This window comes from Molothrus ater, chromosome 8, assembly GCF_012460135.2.
Source record: "Molothrus ater isolate BHLD 08-10-18 breed brown headed cowbird chromosome 8, BPBGC_Mater_1.1, whole genome shotgun sequence".
NCBI lineage: Eukaryota > Metazoa > Chordata > Aves > Passeriformes > Icteridae > Molothrus > Molothrus ater.
In genome coordinates, this window is record NC_050485.2 from 8,883,210 (window position 1) to 8,901,914 (window position 18,705).

General features: G+C 40.6%; 1 protein-coding gene across 6 annotated transcripts in view; it reads right to left on the reverse strand.

Moving 5' to 3' along the window:
• Nucleotides 1-678: 678 nt before the first annotated feature.
• USP54 (ubiquitin specific peptidase 54) overlaps nt 679-18,705 on the reverse strand; it is a 91,884-nt gene continuing 73,857 nt past the window's right edge. For 4 of the 6 annotated variants that reach the window (XM_036385326.2, XM_036385324.2, XM_036385325.2 and 1 more), the window contains 10 exons: nt 18,380-18,614; nt 17,482-17,621; nt 16,327-16,500; nt 13,231-13,350; nt 11,895-12,087; nt 8,210-9,663; nt 5,743-5,861; nt 4,467-4,607; nt 2,804-2,990; nt 679-2,093 (listed from right to left, as the gene is read on the reverse strand). In XM_036385326.2, coding sequence (XP_036241219.1) covers nt 1,435-2,093; nt 2,804-2,990; nt 4,467-4,607; nt 5,743-5,861; nt 8,210-9,663; nt 11,895-12,087; nt 13,231-13,350; nt 16,327-16,500; nt 17,482-17,621; nt 18,380-18,614 — 3,422 coding nt within the window. In that variant the 3' untranslated portion in view covers nt 679-1,434. Of the gene's footprint in view, nt 2,094-2,803; nt 2,991-4,466; nt 4,608-5,742; nt 5,862-8,209; nt 9,664-11,894; nt 12,088-13,230; nt 13,351-16,326; nt 16,501-17,481; nt 17,622-18,379; nt 18,615-18,705 lie in introns of those variants that run through there. The other 2 variants (XM_036385329.2, XM_054515540.1) reach the window with 2 other exon arrangements.

An 18,705-nucleotide genomic window follows, 5' to 3' on the forward strand; every position in this document is an offset into this window, starting at 1 on the left:
TTGTCTTCAGTTGCAGAAGTTTCATACTTTATATTAATTCTTGAAGTGATGACTTTGCACTTTACTTTGGCAGCTTGTTTTCTTAGATTATCCTGTCATTCACAGGGCAGCAATGGGGCAGGGCAGGGCAGCCCTTCCAGCAGCAGTGGCATCGCCACAGCTCCAGCCCTGTTCCCAACAGAACCATGTACCAGGACAAGCATAGAACAGAACCATGGAACAGGATAAGCATGGAACAGAACCCCCCCCCCGCCTGAACACCTCACAACCATCACACCTGAAAGCATCTGCAGGAGCAGGAGGACAAGCATGATTAAAATGACACTTCTCTCCACACCAATAATTTCTATGATTTTTCTGTAGATCTGCATACACTACCATCCTGCTTAAATGTAGTAGTTTTCCTTAAAACAAGTAGTCAGTCTCAAAATACTTTTTGAAGGATGCTTAATTATTGTCCATCATGAGGAGAAACTTAAGTGCTGAGTAGTAATGAAACATATGAAGTCCTGAGTCAAAATTAGGCATGTCCTCCAATCTAAGTCTTTATTACATAAACCTTGTTAATGAACTAGAATAAACAACTTAATTACGTTTGTTCACATGTAAGAAAATTAGACGTTTCCAGCCAACTGAAAAGTAAAGCTAAACTGAAAAGAAAGCTCAAACACAGACATGTAAATAGAACTATTTTCATAGATTTATTTGAAAAATACTTACAAAAGCAAGTATGCTTGACACTAAAATAGTTAAACTTATTCTGTGTTTACATTGGTGTTGTTAAGCGTGCAGCATTAACAGTCTTTTCTGTTTGAAGCATCATTAGTTTGCTTTAAAGAAGTGGAGAAAATTGGGGTTTACTGTGAACAATGTCTCCCTATCACTTCCTCTGCTGTGATCTCTGTATGAGATCTCAGAACACTGAAAACTGTGCTTGCTTTACTAACTACCACCTGCCAAGTGCAGATTTACTGGAACCTGGAAGGTGGATCAGTTTTTTTTTTTCCCTAGGAAGGAACAGGAGAGAGGAAGGAGAAGAAAACAAAAGGATTGGTTTCTTTTTGTGAAGAATTTACCAAAGCTACATTTCATGAAAAAGAGTTCTTAAAAATGTCCTTTTGTTAGTTGCCATCTTCCTTCAAAATGTGTGCACACTTCTGAACTTACCCGTAAGCAAATTACCATTCCTATAGCACTTGTTTGCTAGGAGAGGCCAGGACTAAAATAGTTAAGATTCCCCATCCAGACAGCAGTTCAGTAGTGTCAGAAACGAAATACAGTGCAATTAGTTTCCACATACTGTATAGCTACATTTTAAGACAAAACTGGCAGAGATAGTGTTTGAAAGACTTTCCTGTCTCCATGCAATCCACACTCTGGCAACAACCATAGTCCACAGAGTGGTGTACTGGGGCACATGGAGTGAATGGGATCTCACCAGCCATTATTTTGCATGGTGCCAGTAGCTGCTGCTGCTCGAGCCAGCATATTTCTGTGTGTTTCAGAAGCAGAAGCAAAAGTCCCATCCCTCACATGCACTGGCAGCATTCGCCTTCTGCCAGGCTGAGGGGTGTAGCTGTTCTCTCGCCAGTCTTCTTCTGGAGGCATGTCCACTCTCCTTGGGCCCGGGGCCTTAACACAAGAGGGGGGCACAGGGCAACCTTGAGAAGCACCGGGATCCCAAGAAGGCTCACGTGGTATTCTTAAAGTGCTGTAGTCTGTGCTGGCTGGTACTCTGCAACCCATGGCATGAGATTCATGCATGTGATGTTGTGAAGGCTGCTGGAGGAAGCCCTCTTGGAAACTCTTGCCTGGCTGGCCAGCATGTTTCCCCCAGAGCATTGTTCGCTTATCTGGTAACGTGGCTGTTTGTGCAGCAGGATAATTTGTGTTCAGCAAACGGCCAGAGACTCTCGATGCTCCACCTCCTAAATGCAAATTAACAAGAGGCTTTTGCCCCTGGGAGAGGGTGCCTTTGGGTACACAAGGGAGACTCCCATAGCTCAGTGCCACACCTGGGTAGTCTTCACCTTGGAAAGCTTCACCCCTGTCAGGCACAACCAGAAGCTTCTGGATGATGTTCTTCTGATCTCCTGAAATAAATTTTTAAAAAAAGGTTTGCTTAGTTATAATTTTTGTTTCATCGTCTCTGAACTATCAGCTGTGGCCAGCAGGTGACAGAAGAACAATGAAATCACTAGTACATCCAGTTACTGGCTGACATGCAATTCTGAATAAAAGCTAGCTGTACCTTTTCCACTATTCATTTTCCTCACTGCATTTCCTCTCCTTATCCTACTGCAGCTGCTGTCACAGATTTCTTTACTAGCCCCTTGTTTCATCAAGGAGCCCAACAAAGTATTCCAAGGCTGGCAGATCAAACTGGTTTTGATGCTGTCACAGGAAAATAATTCTCATGCAGGAAGTAGTTATTTCTACTGGCACATATGGGATTCGTGGGAATGAGTAATTTGTGGAAGTACTCTTACACATGGAAACAAGGTGGTGGGTTTTACTAATACTTTAACATTAAAGAAAATAACTCATAAAAATATTGATATGACTTTGTATATAGCCATCATAATGTTTCCATAAAGGTTATTGACTTTGGTTATGCACAGTTAGCACAGAACCACAGAAAAATTCTGAAGGACAGAGAAGAAGAAACGTGATTTGTCCTTCCAGATTTCTGGAGGAATTCAGGCAGATAGTGAAACTCCATTATGAAGGACAAGAACCGAGGAGCTGTACTTCAGCAATATTTCTGATCACCAAGAAGGATGAAAAGTCCTGTGATTATTACCTGACAGTTTACGTGCCTTGCCCACCATGCTGGGCATCAGTACATCATGGGGTGGGTGCTGCACCTGGTTTGGGTTGTGCTGGGGATCAAAGGGAAATACAGGAGGATCATGGGGGAAAGGAAGGGAAGTGGAGCTGGAAGAACGGTGGCTGGTGTCCACTGGCATTTTCCTCGTATTTGGTGCTTCCTTTTGTAAAATGAGAAAGGAGAAGAACAGAACATAAAATGATGAGTAAACACAGAGTTGGGTTGAAACAAGCAAAGGTGGTGTTGATCCAAGGAAGAAAGGGATGAGTCACTGGAACAAAAACATGCATCTGTATGTGAAAAAGACGGACAGACAAAAATTGCATCAATCCAGTAAGGCTCTTACTGAAGTGGTGGGCTACATAGGATCATTAGACTGGAATTGTAACAAAAAGAAAAAGTCAAAACGAACACAAACCACTCCTGGGGGTTTGGCTGACAAACTGAATACACCAAACAATGTCAGGCCAGTCAGCATTGGAAATGGCATGCTACACAAGCCATCAAATACAGTATTGCTGATTCTTCTTTTCTATTATCTACCAGGCTTTATTGAAAGCTCTGATTCCAGACTGTGAACAGATTTACCTGTCACAGCTGAAATATTTACCTGTGCTGTACCATTTGCCTCTATTAGGAGATACCCACCCCAAAAAGCAGGGATGGCTGAATGGCACAACAACAAACCATCACAGACTTAAGTGCAGTGACTTACTTGAAACAGACAACCATTCTACTGGCCACTTATGTTGTGGGGATAGAAACCTTAGCAGAAAGGGCAAATCTTGAACAGCTAGAGGTTTGTAATTGCTTCTGCCAGCACATCCAGGTATGTCAGAGCCCTTAACTAAAGCATGCTGAGAAGCAAACTCTTCAAAATTTGACATATACTTAATTTATGGTACACAGCAGAGAGGTGCAATTGGAGCAACCTAACTGATTTCGTAACTGAGACTCTTCTATACCTGTTACGTAGTTGGTTTCAAATAAAAGTTTGAGCAGAGTTTGCAAAAAATTCAGTCAAAGCCAAAACCTGACATTATATCTAGCTGTGTTGCTAAACACTCTGTTACTGTTTTTCTGACACTTTAAAATTGCATCTAAGACTACTTAACAGAAAGGACAAAGGAAAGATCAATCCCCTTACATTTAGTTATTTTCTGTATGTAACTGTCTGCACCAAGTCTTGAATTGCCTCCCCTTTAATGTTGACTTTTACTTTCTAAAAATGCTATTTGCTTAATAAACTGAAAAGAGAGCAGAAACGTTCCTATTGGTACTGGTGGGTTTTTTTGAAAATTATAGGTGTATCAGAAGCTTTCTGAAAAATACTTTAAGTCAACTGAAAAAAATATTTATACTGGCTGTTTCTGCATACTGACAAGTAATGTTAGCTGACATGCCTATCAGCTGCAGCAGTCACCACTCTGCAATGATACCTGAAAAAGACAGCTTTGCTACTTATATAAAAGTTCATTCTTCTTCCAAAGACAGAACAAAAAAGACAGGCTTTTATCATGGCTTATTATTGAGCTGTCTTCTGTCTTGTTTGTTAACTACTAAATGAAGACATAGAAAACACCAACCCTACACAGAGATGATAGCTCTTTGGAAAGCTGCACATCATTCTACTTACAAAACTGTGAGAAGAGACCAAGGTCTCTTCTCTGTTAGAGATAACTGTCCCGCTGAGACTGCGAGCAATGCGACGGAAATTCTCTGCACTGTAGATTTCCTCCTCTTCTGGTTCCCTGCTATGTTCTCTGGTAAATGTGACCTGCAGACAATATCCCACATTTCAGACAAGGTTTTTAATAACATCAATTTTGTACAATAATTAGGGGCAACAGATGAATAGAAATATAATGGAGCATATTTCAATGATATTTAATGACATCTTCTTTCCTAAAATCCTTCACTTGGGTACTACTTGGAAAACTTGAGATAAATGGGTCTGTTTGGATCTGCTGATTAAAAGTATTATTCCTTATAGTATTTCTTACCTTAGTAAATATACACAGATTGATTTGTCTAAATGAGATACATTCTTTTATAAGTACCTAAATCCAGGACAAAATGTCTTTAGTGGGATGAATCTACCTAAAGGACTGACTGCTGCTACAAGCATCATTGCCCCTGGAGAGATAATCATGGCTGCAGCTGACAGTCATCTTACGATAAAATACTACAGTCTTCTCATAACCAAAAAAAAAAAAAAAAAATCTAGGATTATTTGATGAATGCTGGAAACTTGTTAATCTTGTGCTAGCAAGGGAAATGTTTATTCCATCCTTCCTTTCTTTTGTTCTATAAAGGAACAGACTTTGGGCTCCCTTAAACAAGTACAGAGATATTACAGGAAATGTCATTTCCCCTTGAAAATACTTCCATGTCTTCATATACAGACAGTGATATGTAACTGCCAGTTATTTTAACAGTTTCTTCCCAGGAAAAAATGAGAAAGAATGTTCTCCCACTCTGAGGTGACTAACTACCAACTGTAGCAAATACCAAATTATCACCCACTTTAAAAATATGTAGTGACACAGTGAAAAAAAAAAAAAGAGCCTGTGCCCCTGCAAGTGGTAAAATTAAGAAGCAGTTATCATCAGCTGTGATGCAAGGGAATTCATGCCACCAAGTTGAAAGAGACTAGATCTTAATGTTTTCAGGAGTGTCTTCCTCCAAGCCAGAATTTAGATCATCTGACTGCATGCAGTGCATGCAGCATGAATCACTCATATTTTAGCTAGTTAATCCTGAGCTAGACTGCACTTTAAATTCTTTCTAACATTAATAAAAATGACCCCAGTATCTTTTTCATAATGCACGTCACTTATCCCACTGTAAATTCTTTCTTGCACAGGGAGAGCCCTTCCCCCTCTAGTACATTTTAAGTACCAAAATATCACCTTGGAGACAGAAGAGACACTGGATCCACACAGACTGCGCTCGATCTCCGCCGTTGGGGTTTTCGACAGCCCCATGCCAGCTGTAGCAGGCAGCTTCCTCACACCCGGGCTCACAGACACTGGGAAGGAAAACACTGATTAAATTCAACACCTGATTGCATGTTACAGCACATTTCTGACTACCTTAGGTCTGACTCCAGCAAAGACAGAGGGACTATACACACAGAACAAGAAGTCACAGATCCTTGGAACATGAATACATCAGCTAACACCCAACATTTCAAGGGGAGACAGCCTATCAGGATACTATGCCTACTTCCCTGGCCCTCCTGCAGGCTTCAGGGGAGCAGTTAACTGAACTATTTAAGATTTAAATAATTTAACTGCACATCAACACTTGCCTGATACAGAGGTGAGATTGTTTAAAGGGCCCAAAAAGACAGAAGATCAGCTACCAGAAGGAAGTTACCTTAAGTTATTTGGGATAAAAAAGTCAGCCTCAGGTTCCTTCCCCACATATTCACCTGCTCCTTCCCATTCAATGCTACCATTTCTCAGCCATTTTCTGCGCTGGTTAAATACTTAAAGGTGTTATTTTTAACTAGGATTGCTACAATTCACTTCAGTGCAATCCCCATCAACCACTTACAATCCTAAAATTCCTCATGGAATAGACAGATCAATGGCCTAATTTAAACTGGTCACAGGGAGTTAGTTCCTCTCAAAAGAAAGAAAGGTGATACGCTGATAACAACACCTTTTCTGCCTTGAGGTGGTTGCATTTGGCTTGGCTTTAACTGTGCTGTAAAGCCCCTCTAATGAAACAGACAATTCACCAAGATTCTGAATGCAAAGGTCTAACAAAACCAGTGGATATGGGTCAAAGTTTCAACAGCATTTGAAAATGAATATGTAATCCAAGTTAAGAGAAAGAAAGAGCAGTCCTAGACCTAGGACTAGGTCTAAAAAAAAATAAATCAGGTGATTTTCATCCAGTTCATCACAGTAGATGCACTGGTTCAAACTTTTCAGTTTTACACAGAATTTGCAGAACTTAGGAAAAAACAACTGAAAGTTACAGCAAACCAGATGATCTCAAATTCAAACTTCACTTTAGAAGAATGTCCCTATCTCATATCAAATGTGTGGTGGGAAAATAGGCAAGAAAAGTCAGCATAAGAAATGGGTCATTTGATGACAGAACTCTGAAACTCCAGCTACCACTAAAGCAACTGGGCTTTATGCTGGTAGATTTCCAGAAAGAACTTCCAAAATCAGTCAGCTAAGTAGGAATTTATAAGACCTTCTGATTCAAGCCCATGCATGACAGTATCTGCAAAGTTGTGAAGTCAGATCCTGCCTAACTCTGAAAGTAAACCAACAGGACAACAAATGGTAAATGGCCACATTTTGATGTCTTAAGTGGTCTATGAGCAGACTGCAAGACACAAGAGTTCCAGAGAAAACTCAAGCTGTTCAACAAAAATCTGCTCAAGACTTTACTGCAGTACTCACTCTGGTCACAGCCAGGTCTGACATTGTCAGGAATGATGGGGGCTCCACTGCCATGGCTGTAGGGCAGGGGAGAACCTGTCCTGCGCATGTATTCATTGCAATATACATCATATGTGTACAGCTATATCTGTGTCACCTTGGTACCCATCCAATTTCAGGCTGCCTTGTATTTAACCAGAAAATTCATAGCTTTAATGCTATGACACAGATTATAAAGAAATTTGCTTCACTTGTGAAGCAGAGAAACAAGGTTGCCCTGTCTCAGGCAGGAGATTAGATCAGTTTAAGTGGAACCAGATTGCTGTCATCAGACTCTAATTGAATGTCTCCAGCAACAGCTGGATGTCCTCACTGGTGGAATCTGCTCGTTTTCTTTCATCATCTACTAATCCACAAGGTCTCATGGATCCTCATGTACCCTCAGTGCTGCTTTCACAAGTAACTTTTCAGAATTTAAAGCAGGCAGTCCTCAGCAAAACACAGGTTCAACTCTCAGATCTTGATAAACTTTTAAAAGTTTTCCCTCAACCAGATAGAGACCAAATTCTCAATTACAATACAATCAGTTAAAATTCACCAATGTGGAGAACATTAGCATCAGGGATAGAAACAGTTTAATAAAATCCAGAGGGGGTGCAGGACTTTCAAACAGCAAAATTCATTAGCCTGACATAAGCAGCTGGCTCTCTACTTGAAAACAGGATCAATTATTTCTATGTTACTCTTAACAGATGTTTGCCATGATCAACAGCTACTCTGCAGTCACCCCAGGCAGTGCTATGACATTGCTTTCTCTAGTTAGCTGGAAAGTTTCCAGAGTCTACAACCTGAATTTTTCTGCATCTGTGCACAAATTAATACCCGTTTAACTAAATCTACTGGAAAACGCATCTTCACCTACACTGGAGTACACAGGCAGGTCAACCAAGAAAAACAACTGCAGCATTCTTACCTGATTGATCAAATGGATACCTAGCACTGTCCTGTCTTCCCAAGAAAGGCCTAGTGGCCTGAGATGCCTGCAGACTAGTCTGATAGAGGGATTCCAGTTCTGAGAGCTCCTGTTCTGTGTCTTGATTCCACTGTGGATGCAGGTGTACTGGGATCCTGCTCAAGTCATCTCCAACTGCTCTCTGATCAGAAAGGAGTGGACTCCTCCCAGGTACAGGAAGCCATTCAGTATTCTTATTAGCCTTCTGAGAACTGTAACACCTAGAAACATTATTCACCCAACGGTCCACAGGCATAGAGGCAACCATGCTACTAGCAGCTCCATCATCCACCTCTTTCATTCCTCCATCATGACAGTGCCTTTCCACGTAGGGTACAGGGTCTGCCATATTCTGTCCACCTCTTCTACACAGTTCTTCACTGTGAGAACAAAAACTCCCAGAAGCAACATGTTGGGCACTAAAACCCTTCAAAGAAACTACCCCGTCCCTAATATCCACAGTTGAGTGTAACTTTTCAGAAGACTGGGTTTTATTTTCTTGGTTTTGATGGATTAGCTGTCTGTAACCGGAAGATGAATGGCTGATGAAAGATTTTTGTGTTAACTTTGGAGACTTCTCATCCTGACACACTGCAGTAATCCAGTCTTTTTCACGAGTACCTTTTCTCTGGGAGACTGCATGCATTTTCTGAAACTGCTCTGCCAAGGAGCGAACGTGTCCCTTTGTACTAAATGCCTCAGATTTAGAACCGTCTGCTGTGCCATATTCACCCTGTGAGGGAAATAAAATCTCCTGGCTGTTTGCTGTGTAGTACTTATTTTTCTGCAAAGGATCCGAGGAGCACTGCTGTGTAGGGGATGAAGTTGCAGGGGTCATTGCATGATAGGCCCCTAAAAGATCAATGCTGGGCCGCACTGGAGAGCTGGCAAGTTTGGAACAAGGACTGTGCTGGCTGTCCTTTTCAGGAGATGCTGCTTGTGGTGGATGTGGACAGGAAAACAGTGTAGGCAAAGACCCAGAGTTTACTGTGTTAGCCTTGGATTGGTACTGAGGTGTGAGAACAGGCATTACGTTATGAACCTCCTCTAAAGTGCTGCTACTGCAGCAATCCCTATAGTCTTTTAGCCCTGTGGCTGTCGTGTCAGCAAATTCCCCACTCTTGTGGGCTTCATTCTCAGTTCTTGCAGACCTCTCTGCCAACCCTTGCCTATAAGGAAAAGAGGGGACTTGGTCATGAAAATCAGCAGAAGCAGACTGGATGTTTGGAGAGATCCTGTTGGATGGACTGCTTTCAGAAGGGGGCAAGGAGGAAGACTCTGGATATAATGATGAGTGCAATTCATGGCAGGAAGCAGGTGGGTGGAAGAAAGAACTGGACCCAAATTCCACTTCTTTGTTGGGTTCCAGTGGTACCTCCTGGCTCAGCAGTACTTGGAGCGGGCCAGTCTGTTCACTAAAACACACAGAAGAGTAAATGATTAGCAGCAGTCATTGCTTACGTTTATCTCCAGGGTACAGACCCTGCACTAGCTGACATACAGCTCAACACACTCTCCTCACTGTATTCTGATGAAGACTTTGCATTAATTCACTAGACACATTTGTGTTAGTCCTTTGCTTCTAACTTTGTTTTCCTACTTTAACAGTCTAACTGAATCAATTTCATGTTTTTAAGAGTATTTTGCTACAGTTAGGCTTTACATGAAGTATTCTTGCACAGCACCAGAGGCATTTCAACCAGTACACTGAGTATGTGAGAAGGGATAACTGTAAGAAGAGTAGGAATAGCATTTATATAAAATAACATTAAATAACTGTTTTCAACAGTAACATCTTAGATATCTTTTAAAATACTTTGGGAATGTTTGTGATCTGAACATGAACTGACAGTATTTCTGTAAGATTCCCTCTCTCATTCTTCATGAAGAAGGACTTGACAAATGGAAGAACAGGCTGGAATTTTTCTCATATCATTCTTATAGTCTAATTCTTTGAGATATTGATCTAAAACATTAAATAAAGTTCAAGTTAAATGCATAACTATTACTCTGCAATAATTTGTACCCTAAGCATACTTCTAGAAAATAATGTCAATTCTTTCAAGTACCAAAGCAAGACAGTTATATTCTTGAGTGGCATTTTTCTGCATTTAGTTAGCATTTTAATATACAGACAGAACAAACAGTAGTACGTCCACAGCCTATGAGAAAATGATAGGCTACATCAGCTCCAGCAGAAAACTTAAGGCAACTGTAAAATTACTGCTTTGTTTCCTCCTTGAGATGCATGGAATGAAAGTTATCATGAAGACCTAGTTGATGCACGTAGCAACAGAATATTATTTGTGAGGAATTGCAAACTTTGTACTGTCTACAATGTTATTTAAATCAAAGCTGGAGTACAGAACTCCAGCTATGAACAGGGTTTCTTTTTCCTTGACTGAAATATTAACATTCAATTGGATATAACATTTTGCAAAAGTAACGCTCATTTCACAGAGCAGCCATGAGTGAGTTTAGCATTAGCAAAACTAGTTAAGAAAGTGCTTTTCATTTTCTTAGAATCTGCCAAATGCCTAATTTGAGCTCTGCATTTCTCCTGTAAGAGAGAATATAATTGACTCCTGATTGACAACAGGATCAGCTTTCATTACATGTAATTCAGGTACTGCAGAAAAAGAAAAGAATGTTATGAACTATAGCCTGGCAGGTGTGCAAATTAACTGGGTTTGGATATAGCTGTACCCGGCATTTTACAGAAAGGAACAGAAAAATGATTCTCATCCGAGATTTTACCTAAGCTTCTGGTAATACAACATGTTAGGAAGGGGAGAGGGGAAAAAAGTAACAGTTCAAGAAATAGCCTAGAAATTGGATAGGGATGGTCTAGTGCTAGGAGGGAATGGCATGGGAAGAAAGAAGGATTAAGCTGCATGCTAAAGACAGTAGGAAGAAAGGATCAGTTATAGCAGAGAGTTAATTATGCTGTAGTTAAAGTCAGTATGGAAGAAAGAATCATGAAGAGACACTGAGGAGGGCTGGTAAGCCAGGCTACAGGATGCTGAGAAGCACAGAAAGAAAATGAAGAATGATGGAGTAGTCAAGGTGACAGGATCAGGATCTGGATTCAAGAGTTGTACCAGTGCACCACGAGAGAAGTGGACTAGAAAGAAAAGATCAGTGTACTTGACAGTTTTCAAACTACAGAGCACTAAACATACTGGCTAATATTCCCAACATAAAAGCAGCTATAGCAAAATTTTGACTGCAGTACAGTCTTTTACTGACTGAGTCCTGAAACTGCTCCTGATTATAAACAGTCACATTTTATCCTAACGTACCCCCACTTCTTTTAGCCAGATTATTGTCTATTGTATTTTTTCGCTTGGTGCATGAGACATCAATGCTGCCAGGCACTGACTGCTACAATTCTGTGTCACAGATCACATTCTGAACACATGCACATTGGACTGTTCTATAAAGACTGGGAGAAAGGGTGGTGGGGGGGGGGAAATGGGGTAGTTGACTGTTTTACAATAGGATTGAACCTAGAGAAGAGAAGAATAGGTGTAACACAGTAGGACTTGGACTATCCAGGGAATAGACAATAGTTTGCTATTTCTTTCCAGACTGCACTGCTCACAGATGCAGCCCGGGTGGTGCCCAGGCGAGGTACTGGCACTACCTTGTAGACTGGGCCATGGTGCCGCCCTGTGGTGGGTGGCAGGCTGGCGGAGGCAGCGGCTGCGGTGGCTGTTGGTGCTGCATGCGATCCTGGAGGCTCCGGGCTTTTCGGATACTGATTTGCAGCTTCTTATCGACTAGGGCTCTGCTGTGAGTGCTAGCGCTGGCATCATGCATGGCAAGTCTTAGTTTAGCTAAAATGCAAAAGAAAACATAGCAGAAAACAAACAGAAAAAAGGAATAAAATTGAAAAAGAAAAAAAAAAAAGAAAAAATATGCAGCAGGAACAAAAAACATGGACCATGCAAATACTGCCACAAAAAAATTCACAAGGATGCTACTGTTTCCATTAATGCACATTCAGCTTAGCCAGGTGTACAAACACATTAATTGAAACTAAACCAAAATAAAATAAAAATATCGTTGTTTTAGCCCAATTTCTCATCCCTTCACACAGGCTCTTTCCAGCTCTACTACAATGATGCTTCATTCTGTCATGTACTCTTCTCCTGCATCCTCCGTACCTTTGTGCGGGACTCCCTTTCTGCGCAGGAATACCCAGCTGGGATTTGAGATTCCTTGCTGGAAAGAAAGCTAATAGAGCTGTCACTACAGCTGTATGCTGCACCCTTTATTCTGCAGTCCATAAAAGCCAATTTCTAAATGAAAACAGCACAGGAGCTACTCACCCTGTCTGCAGCCATTCTACACAGACAGAGGGGAGCATGGGGTGAGACAGCCAGCCAGTCATAATGGAAAAACACCAAAAATAAAATGAAATCACATAGCACACATTCTCAAAGGTCACAATGCATTTAAGCACTTCAATGTCCTAATGCTTTTTTCTTCATGAAAGTTAAAGTACAGCATAGTTCACTTCTGCTAATCCAGAAGACTCTAGAGTGGGCTACCATTTTCTTCCTATGCTACACCCTCCATGAAAAACAGGGGAGCTTAATGGCCTTTGCAATTCGGCGTGACAATGGAGAAAAATTGTGAGGACTGAGTGGGAAGGGGAACCACCTACCAGGTGCTTGCTGAAACATAACAGCACCAAAAAGGGCACATCAGCACCCCAGTGCTGTTACTGCCTTAACACTGGAGAGAACAACAAAATGAATGTAAACATGAAAAAAACAGAGATGAAGAGGAATAGGACTAAAACCCCCAAATGGAAATGCTTATAAAAATGAAAAATTCTCTCCACCTGCATGTTCCTAAAGAGCAGCTGAACCCCCTAGCACAACCTGACCACTTACTGTGATGCGGCGTTTCAGCCTCTATTCTGTATTAGTAACAGTCAAAGCGCAGTAGCTCAGGCGGTTACGGTTACTTACATATAGCTTCGTTACAGAGAGCCAAAGCTGCAGCACAATCCCCCTTCTGCTCCTGATTCAGCGACTCTTCAAAGATTGAGTCTGCCTCCTGCATCGACTTCTCAAAGCCATCACTCCTCCCTGCAAATGGGCAGCACCCTTCATTTTGGTTTCATTATTGCAGAACCCTCACTTACCCTCATCCCATTTGTGATCACCAAATCCTTCCACACATGGATTCTTGCAGACGCTGTGCATATTCCAGACTGCACCACCTAACCCTCCCTAAGCAGAAATACATCTTGAGCACCCTGATATGCTTGACATCCATACAGTAAAACAACATGGAAGGGATTTTTTCCCTCAAATTTTCTTTAGTTGAGAGAGTTGTACTGGCTTATTCTGCTATTTTCAACACTTTAAGTCAGTATAAAAGATGGTACAGACATAGAAGAGAGTCAGTTCAAATGACTTCTGTCAAGAAGGAATTAAACTAAATTTAGAACCAAATCTAAACCAAAATGTATCAGTAAAAGAAATACAGCAGATTAGGGTTTTTTCATTGTATGTTAATTTTCCTGACAAAATCCATCTGCCTCTTCTTCATCAAAATGGAAACAAACTGAAACAACCAACATGTCTGGGGAAGAAAATTCAGGAGTTGAGTGTGAACATAAATGCTTGCATGAAATACTTCCATAAATGAGTTTAGTGCATACACTTAACTGCTGTAAGTCAGAATATAAAAACCCAACAGGTCTTGCAGCTTGAAAAACAAGGTGGTGGAAGCTGAGAAGAAGGGGACAACTGTCAAGAATTCCTTTTGCAACAATTTGGAAAACAGTGCTGGAGGAGGATAAATAATTTTGGACACAAAAAGAAACTGTGTCCTGGCATCATAACATCCCATTTCTGAGAGGAAGAAATGCCCAAACTATTTTGTGTCACCTATTAGGCATTATGCAAATTATACACTAAAATGTAAACATTCAAATGAGGCAGGTAAAATAGAAAATAAAACTTGACTTTTACTCTGTTCAGGGGTGGGTCTTTTTTAATGGAACATCTCTGTCATTGTGGCAGAGAATGTGAGTACCTTGATCAGCCAACAATAAATCACATTCTCTCAATATGCATAACACATGCTACGGCCTGACCTGCTCCCTAACATCGCTGTGCACAGATGTAAATACAAACTCTTTTACCATAAACCCCAAAGAATCTGCATTAAAAGCTAGTACTGGAGAAAGAAGTGAGAATTGTTAGAGCAGTAAGTTAATCAAGCAGCACAGCACCTTCAGTTTCAAAATCAAGGCAACTGAGGCTTGTAATCAAGGGCAGAATACTAAAGTTAGCTTTCATTGCATGAATTTAGCAGTTTACTTGAGGGGAAAATGAGTCACAAGCGTTCTGGAGTTCTGCATACAAGCAAGCCTTCCAGGCAGTCCAGCAGCCTGTTAAGCTATTATATCTCTGACTGGGGTGGGGAAAGACTGAAAAGGAATAAACAAAGGCTTCCCTAGATCTCAAGTCAATGCATCTGGACTCCTCAAACATTCTACTAAATTCTTTTTGGATTAAGCATTAGTCTAGTTTACTTTCTTTTCAACAAAGAAAAGCTAAGTATTTTTTGCTTCCATCAACTAATAGAATAGATCAAGAAGAGGGGTAAAGTACTGGAGAATATGCTGTTTTCTTTCATGCAGGAGAAGCAGAGAAGACAACATGCTCAGCAACAGAGGTTTACTTTTCAGTTTTTAAACTACTGGCATTTATGTTACAAAAGTAAACACTATACTAATAGAAAAATATATTTATCTACTCTGGTACATCAGAATTTTTGACCTGGTTACCAGCAGGCCATAGTAGGACTGTAAAGTATAACTGATGGTCAGTAAAAATTATACACACATTCCCAGTCAGACATTCTCATGGAGATCATATTGTTCAGCTGTCACTGGCACAGTGTCATTCTGCCTGCTGAGCAGCTGGCATGGCTGTAGGTTGCAAAGCACAGTTGGGATTGTGTCCAAAACTGGCACTGCTGTGGGCTGGCCCTCTCCTTCCTCTCCTTGAGCAGCAAACCAGCAACCTCAACTCCCTTCTACATCAGGTTGAAGAAAGCAGCATGGGGATGCCAGGAGGGCTGGCAGCACAGTATACCACAGCAGGACTGCCCTGATCATATATACATTAGTTAAACCAGAGCCCAGGTGTTCACTCTTCTTGGCCTTGCTCACCCTCCAACAACCCCCAGTTAAGTGTTCCAGCAGGTTTCAAGGTTCACTCTTGACTGGGTCAGTGCACTTTATCCCACCTTTCTCCTAAATCCTCTTACTGGCTGATGGAGATTCAGGGCTAAAACAAAGTATTACACGTGAATCCTGTCATGTTCCCTCTGTTCCAGCTGCATCCTTCCAATTAAACCTGTTTTGCTGCCATCTCCTCCCAGAAAAATGAGGAGTCATGGAAAAGACAATCAAACTTCGTATTTGGTTTTTAATTTTTTAAAAATTCTTTTTCCCTAGAAAAGATAGGCAACTAAACCCTGCTCAGATTTTCAATTAGATCCAGCCAGAGTACTTGTCCCAACACCTGTGCCGTGGGTCCACAGCCAGGCAGGGAGAAACACTGCACAGCACAAGGGCAGAACAAGCAGAATTGCTCAGGGCTGCAAAGGTACTAAAATCAAGAGGAAACAGAATGATGGTTTATATTAACCACCTCTGCTGCAGATGAAGCTGAGGTGCCTGAAAGGTAAAAACAGCCCTGCTCATTCCAAGATGCTGGTTAAAGGCTTACAGCTAAATCAAGGTATCAATACTATCAACAGCATGTATCACTAAAAAATTGGAAAAATGCACATATACTAAGAATATCTCTACATTATTTTGCTTTTTCATTTAAGAAGAAATTTGGTCAAAATACTAAACAGTTTTTTTACTCTCTACAGGTTTGAAATGGACCGTATTTCACTTCCTGAAGGCACATATCTGTAATGGGAGGTGGATGTGGCGAGAGACATGCACACACACAAATAAATCAGGAAATTACATTCAAAGGTTCAAAAAACTTCAGCACTACCATCTTGCAAAATATACTGCATTCAAAGGTTACCCTGATTCTGCAGTTCATCTAGATCCATAAACCTGCTGGGACGGGGATTAAAGCCCATTGCTGCCTCCATTTCCTTTTCTCTTTTTCTGCGTAGCTCTTGCTCATGTGCTCTCCTTGCCACCTCTTCTTGCAATTCATCCAGCTCACTCTTTAAAGGAACAAAGATGTCTCCACCTTCAAAACAAACAAGTAACATTTTTGATAGCTACATCTCTTAAAGTATCCCTTAAAAGACAAGGCAATATTACTGGAGAATAAAATTAATATTAGGTAATAAGAGTCTGAGACCACAGAATTGCAGAACATAAATTTTGTTAAGTTTTATTTATAAAAATACAGCAGTGCTTCAAGCTCCCCTGCAGCACAGCCCATGGATTCACTGACTCACACAAACAGCATATAGAACAGAAAGAACCATTGGAAGAAATAACCCTAAGCTGATGATGAAATCTTGAGGCTTCTTGCGGTGTTTATAACTTGTAAATAAAGCTATGTCAAATTAGCCAGATCACTAGCTCGTGGAAGTTAAATGGATACCAATGAGATGTTTTTCATCTAACTGCATGAAGTGGATGAAAATGGGAGGAAAATAAAGCACCTCAATATCCTACACAACAGAAATCCATCAGTTCTCATTCTCACTCCAACTATTACTGGTATTCAGAAAGTGTCTCCCCTGCTGCCTTTCCCTTCTCTCTCTGGAAAAAAGTATTTGCTTAGAATGATACATAAGCAGAAAAGCTTAGCCTCAGCCCAAACAGCTTGTAAAAGATTCACAGTTCTAACAGTTTTGAATTTTGTATAGAATTACAAGCTGGTTTTCAGAACTTTACTAAGTTATGAGCTATGCTTGGGAAGGTCTTTTTGATGGCAGAATATTGAGTTATATGAAAGAATAGGAAAAAATAGTTTTATTTTATCATTTAAGTCAATACACAAAAAGACATGCCAGAGCAACATGATCAAAGGAATATTCCAACAGGTTTTTTGCAATGCCCTTTGGTAAATCTTATAATTATTTCTTATAAAACTTATGTTCTTCAAAGTTGCTTCTCCCTTTCCTTATAATTTCCCTGTCATCATAAACATCCAGAAAGCAAAGAACAACTCAATACATTTTACCTTGCATAACCACCCCTACAAAGTGTACCTTACCATTTCCCATGGTGTGTGGGCTGTTTGTCCAGCTCCCAATTGATGAAGCTGACTCCACTTCCAAGATGCTGCTACTGTGAGACTTTGGGATGTTGCGCCATGCAGGAACAAAGGCACCTCCTCTCTTCATATGAACATCCCTCCAAGAAGAGAGTAATTATAGTTTACCATTTGACTAATTTCTCCAGGAGAAATGGTATCTACCTTTTTTGTATCCACACAAACATATACTTGCATTTTAATCTAATTTTTAAAGAAGTCTACCATAAGAAAATCTTGGAAGAAACAGCGGAAGAGAACGTTAACAAGGAGGACAGTAATTCTATTCTCCTCCATAAGATGATGCATTTCTTATTAAACTGTGGTCCAGGAGTTGTTCAGAAGAGATTCTTACCTATTGTTTATTGGCCATAAACAGTGCCAATTTGTGATTACCTAAAGCTTCCTAAGTCAAGGAAAGAAACACATAGTGCTGTCTATTTTTACATACAAATATTACAAGTATGTCAGAAAACAAAGATTTCTATACAAGGCTACTGCTTTCTGATTTTGTACAAGGTATCTAGGAATCAATGGTCTAACGCAAACAAAAAGAACTATGAGTAACTCAAAGTACAAGCTTTTAAATCATAGACTAAAGGCACAACTATTTCAGATGCATCACTTTAGACCATATTTCCCGCTCACTCAAGCCCCGTTTTTTTCTCTGCTTACCAGCGGGAAGTTATCAATATACTGAGAAGTATAGGCTCCCATTTCCCTACTATTTCTCCCCTGTTCCAATACAGCTATATGTAAAACGAGGACCACTGTTTTGCAAGATGTTCTACACCATTATGTAACTACAAAAAAAATCAAGACTTCAATCATTCTAAACATGAATTTTGTTGAAATGTACCTGTGGGTGCTTGAACTTTCAGACAAGGGCATGTCCAGACTAACTGGGCTGTTGCTGTTGCGCTCACTGCTTTCATAGCCAGACTCCATCCTCTGTATTAGGTGAGGATGTTGATCCACCACATGGTGCTGGGTGCCCCGGCCCAGCACACCACGCTTGTATCTGACATTTGACTGGCTTGACCTTGTTTCGTGAACAGCATGCTCCTTCACCTCATTCTCAGTAAGTTCTTTACCTGTCAAGATAAACAACACAGCTTGGTAGAAGACATAAGCTTCAATACCAGCAAAACATCCATACATGTCAGCTTCTCAAATATGTTTAAA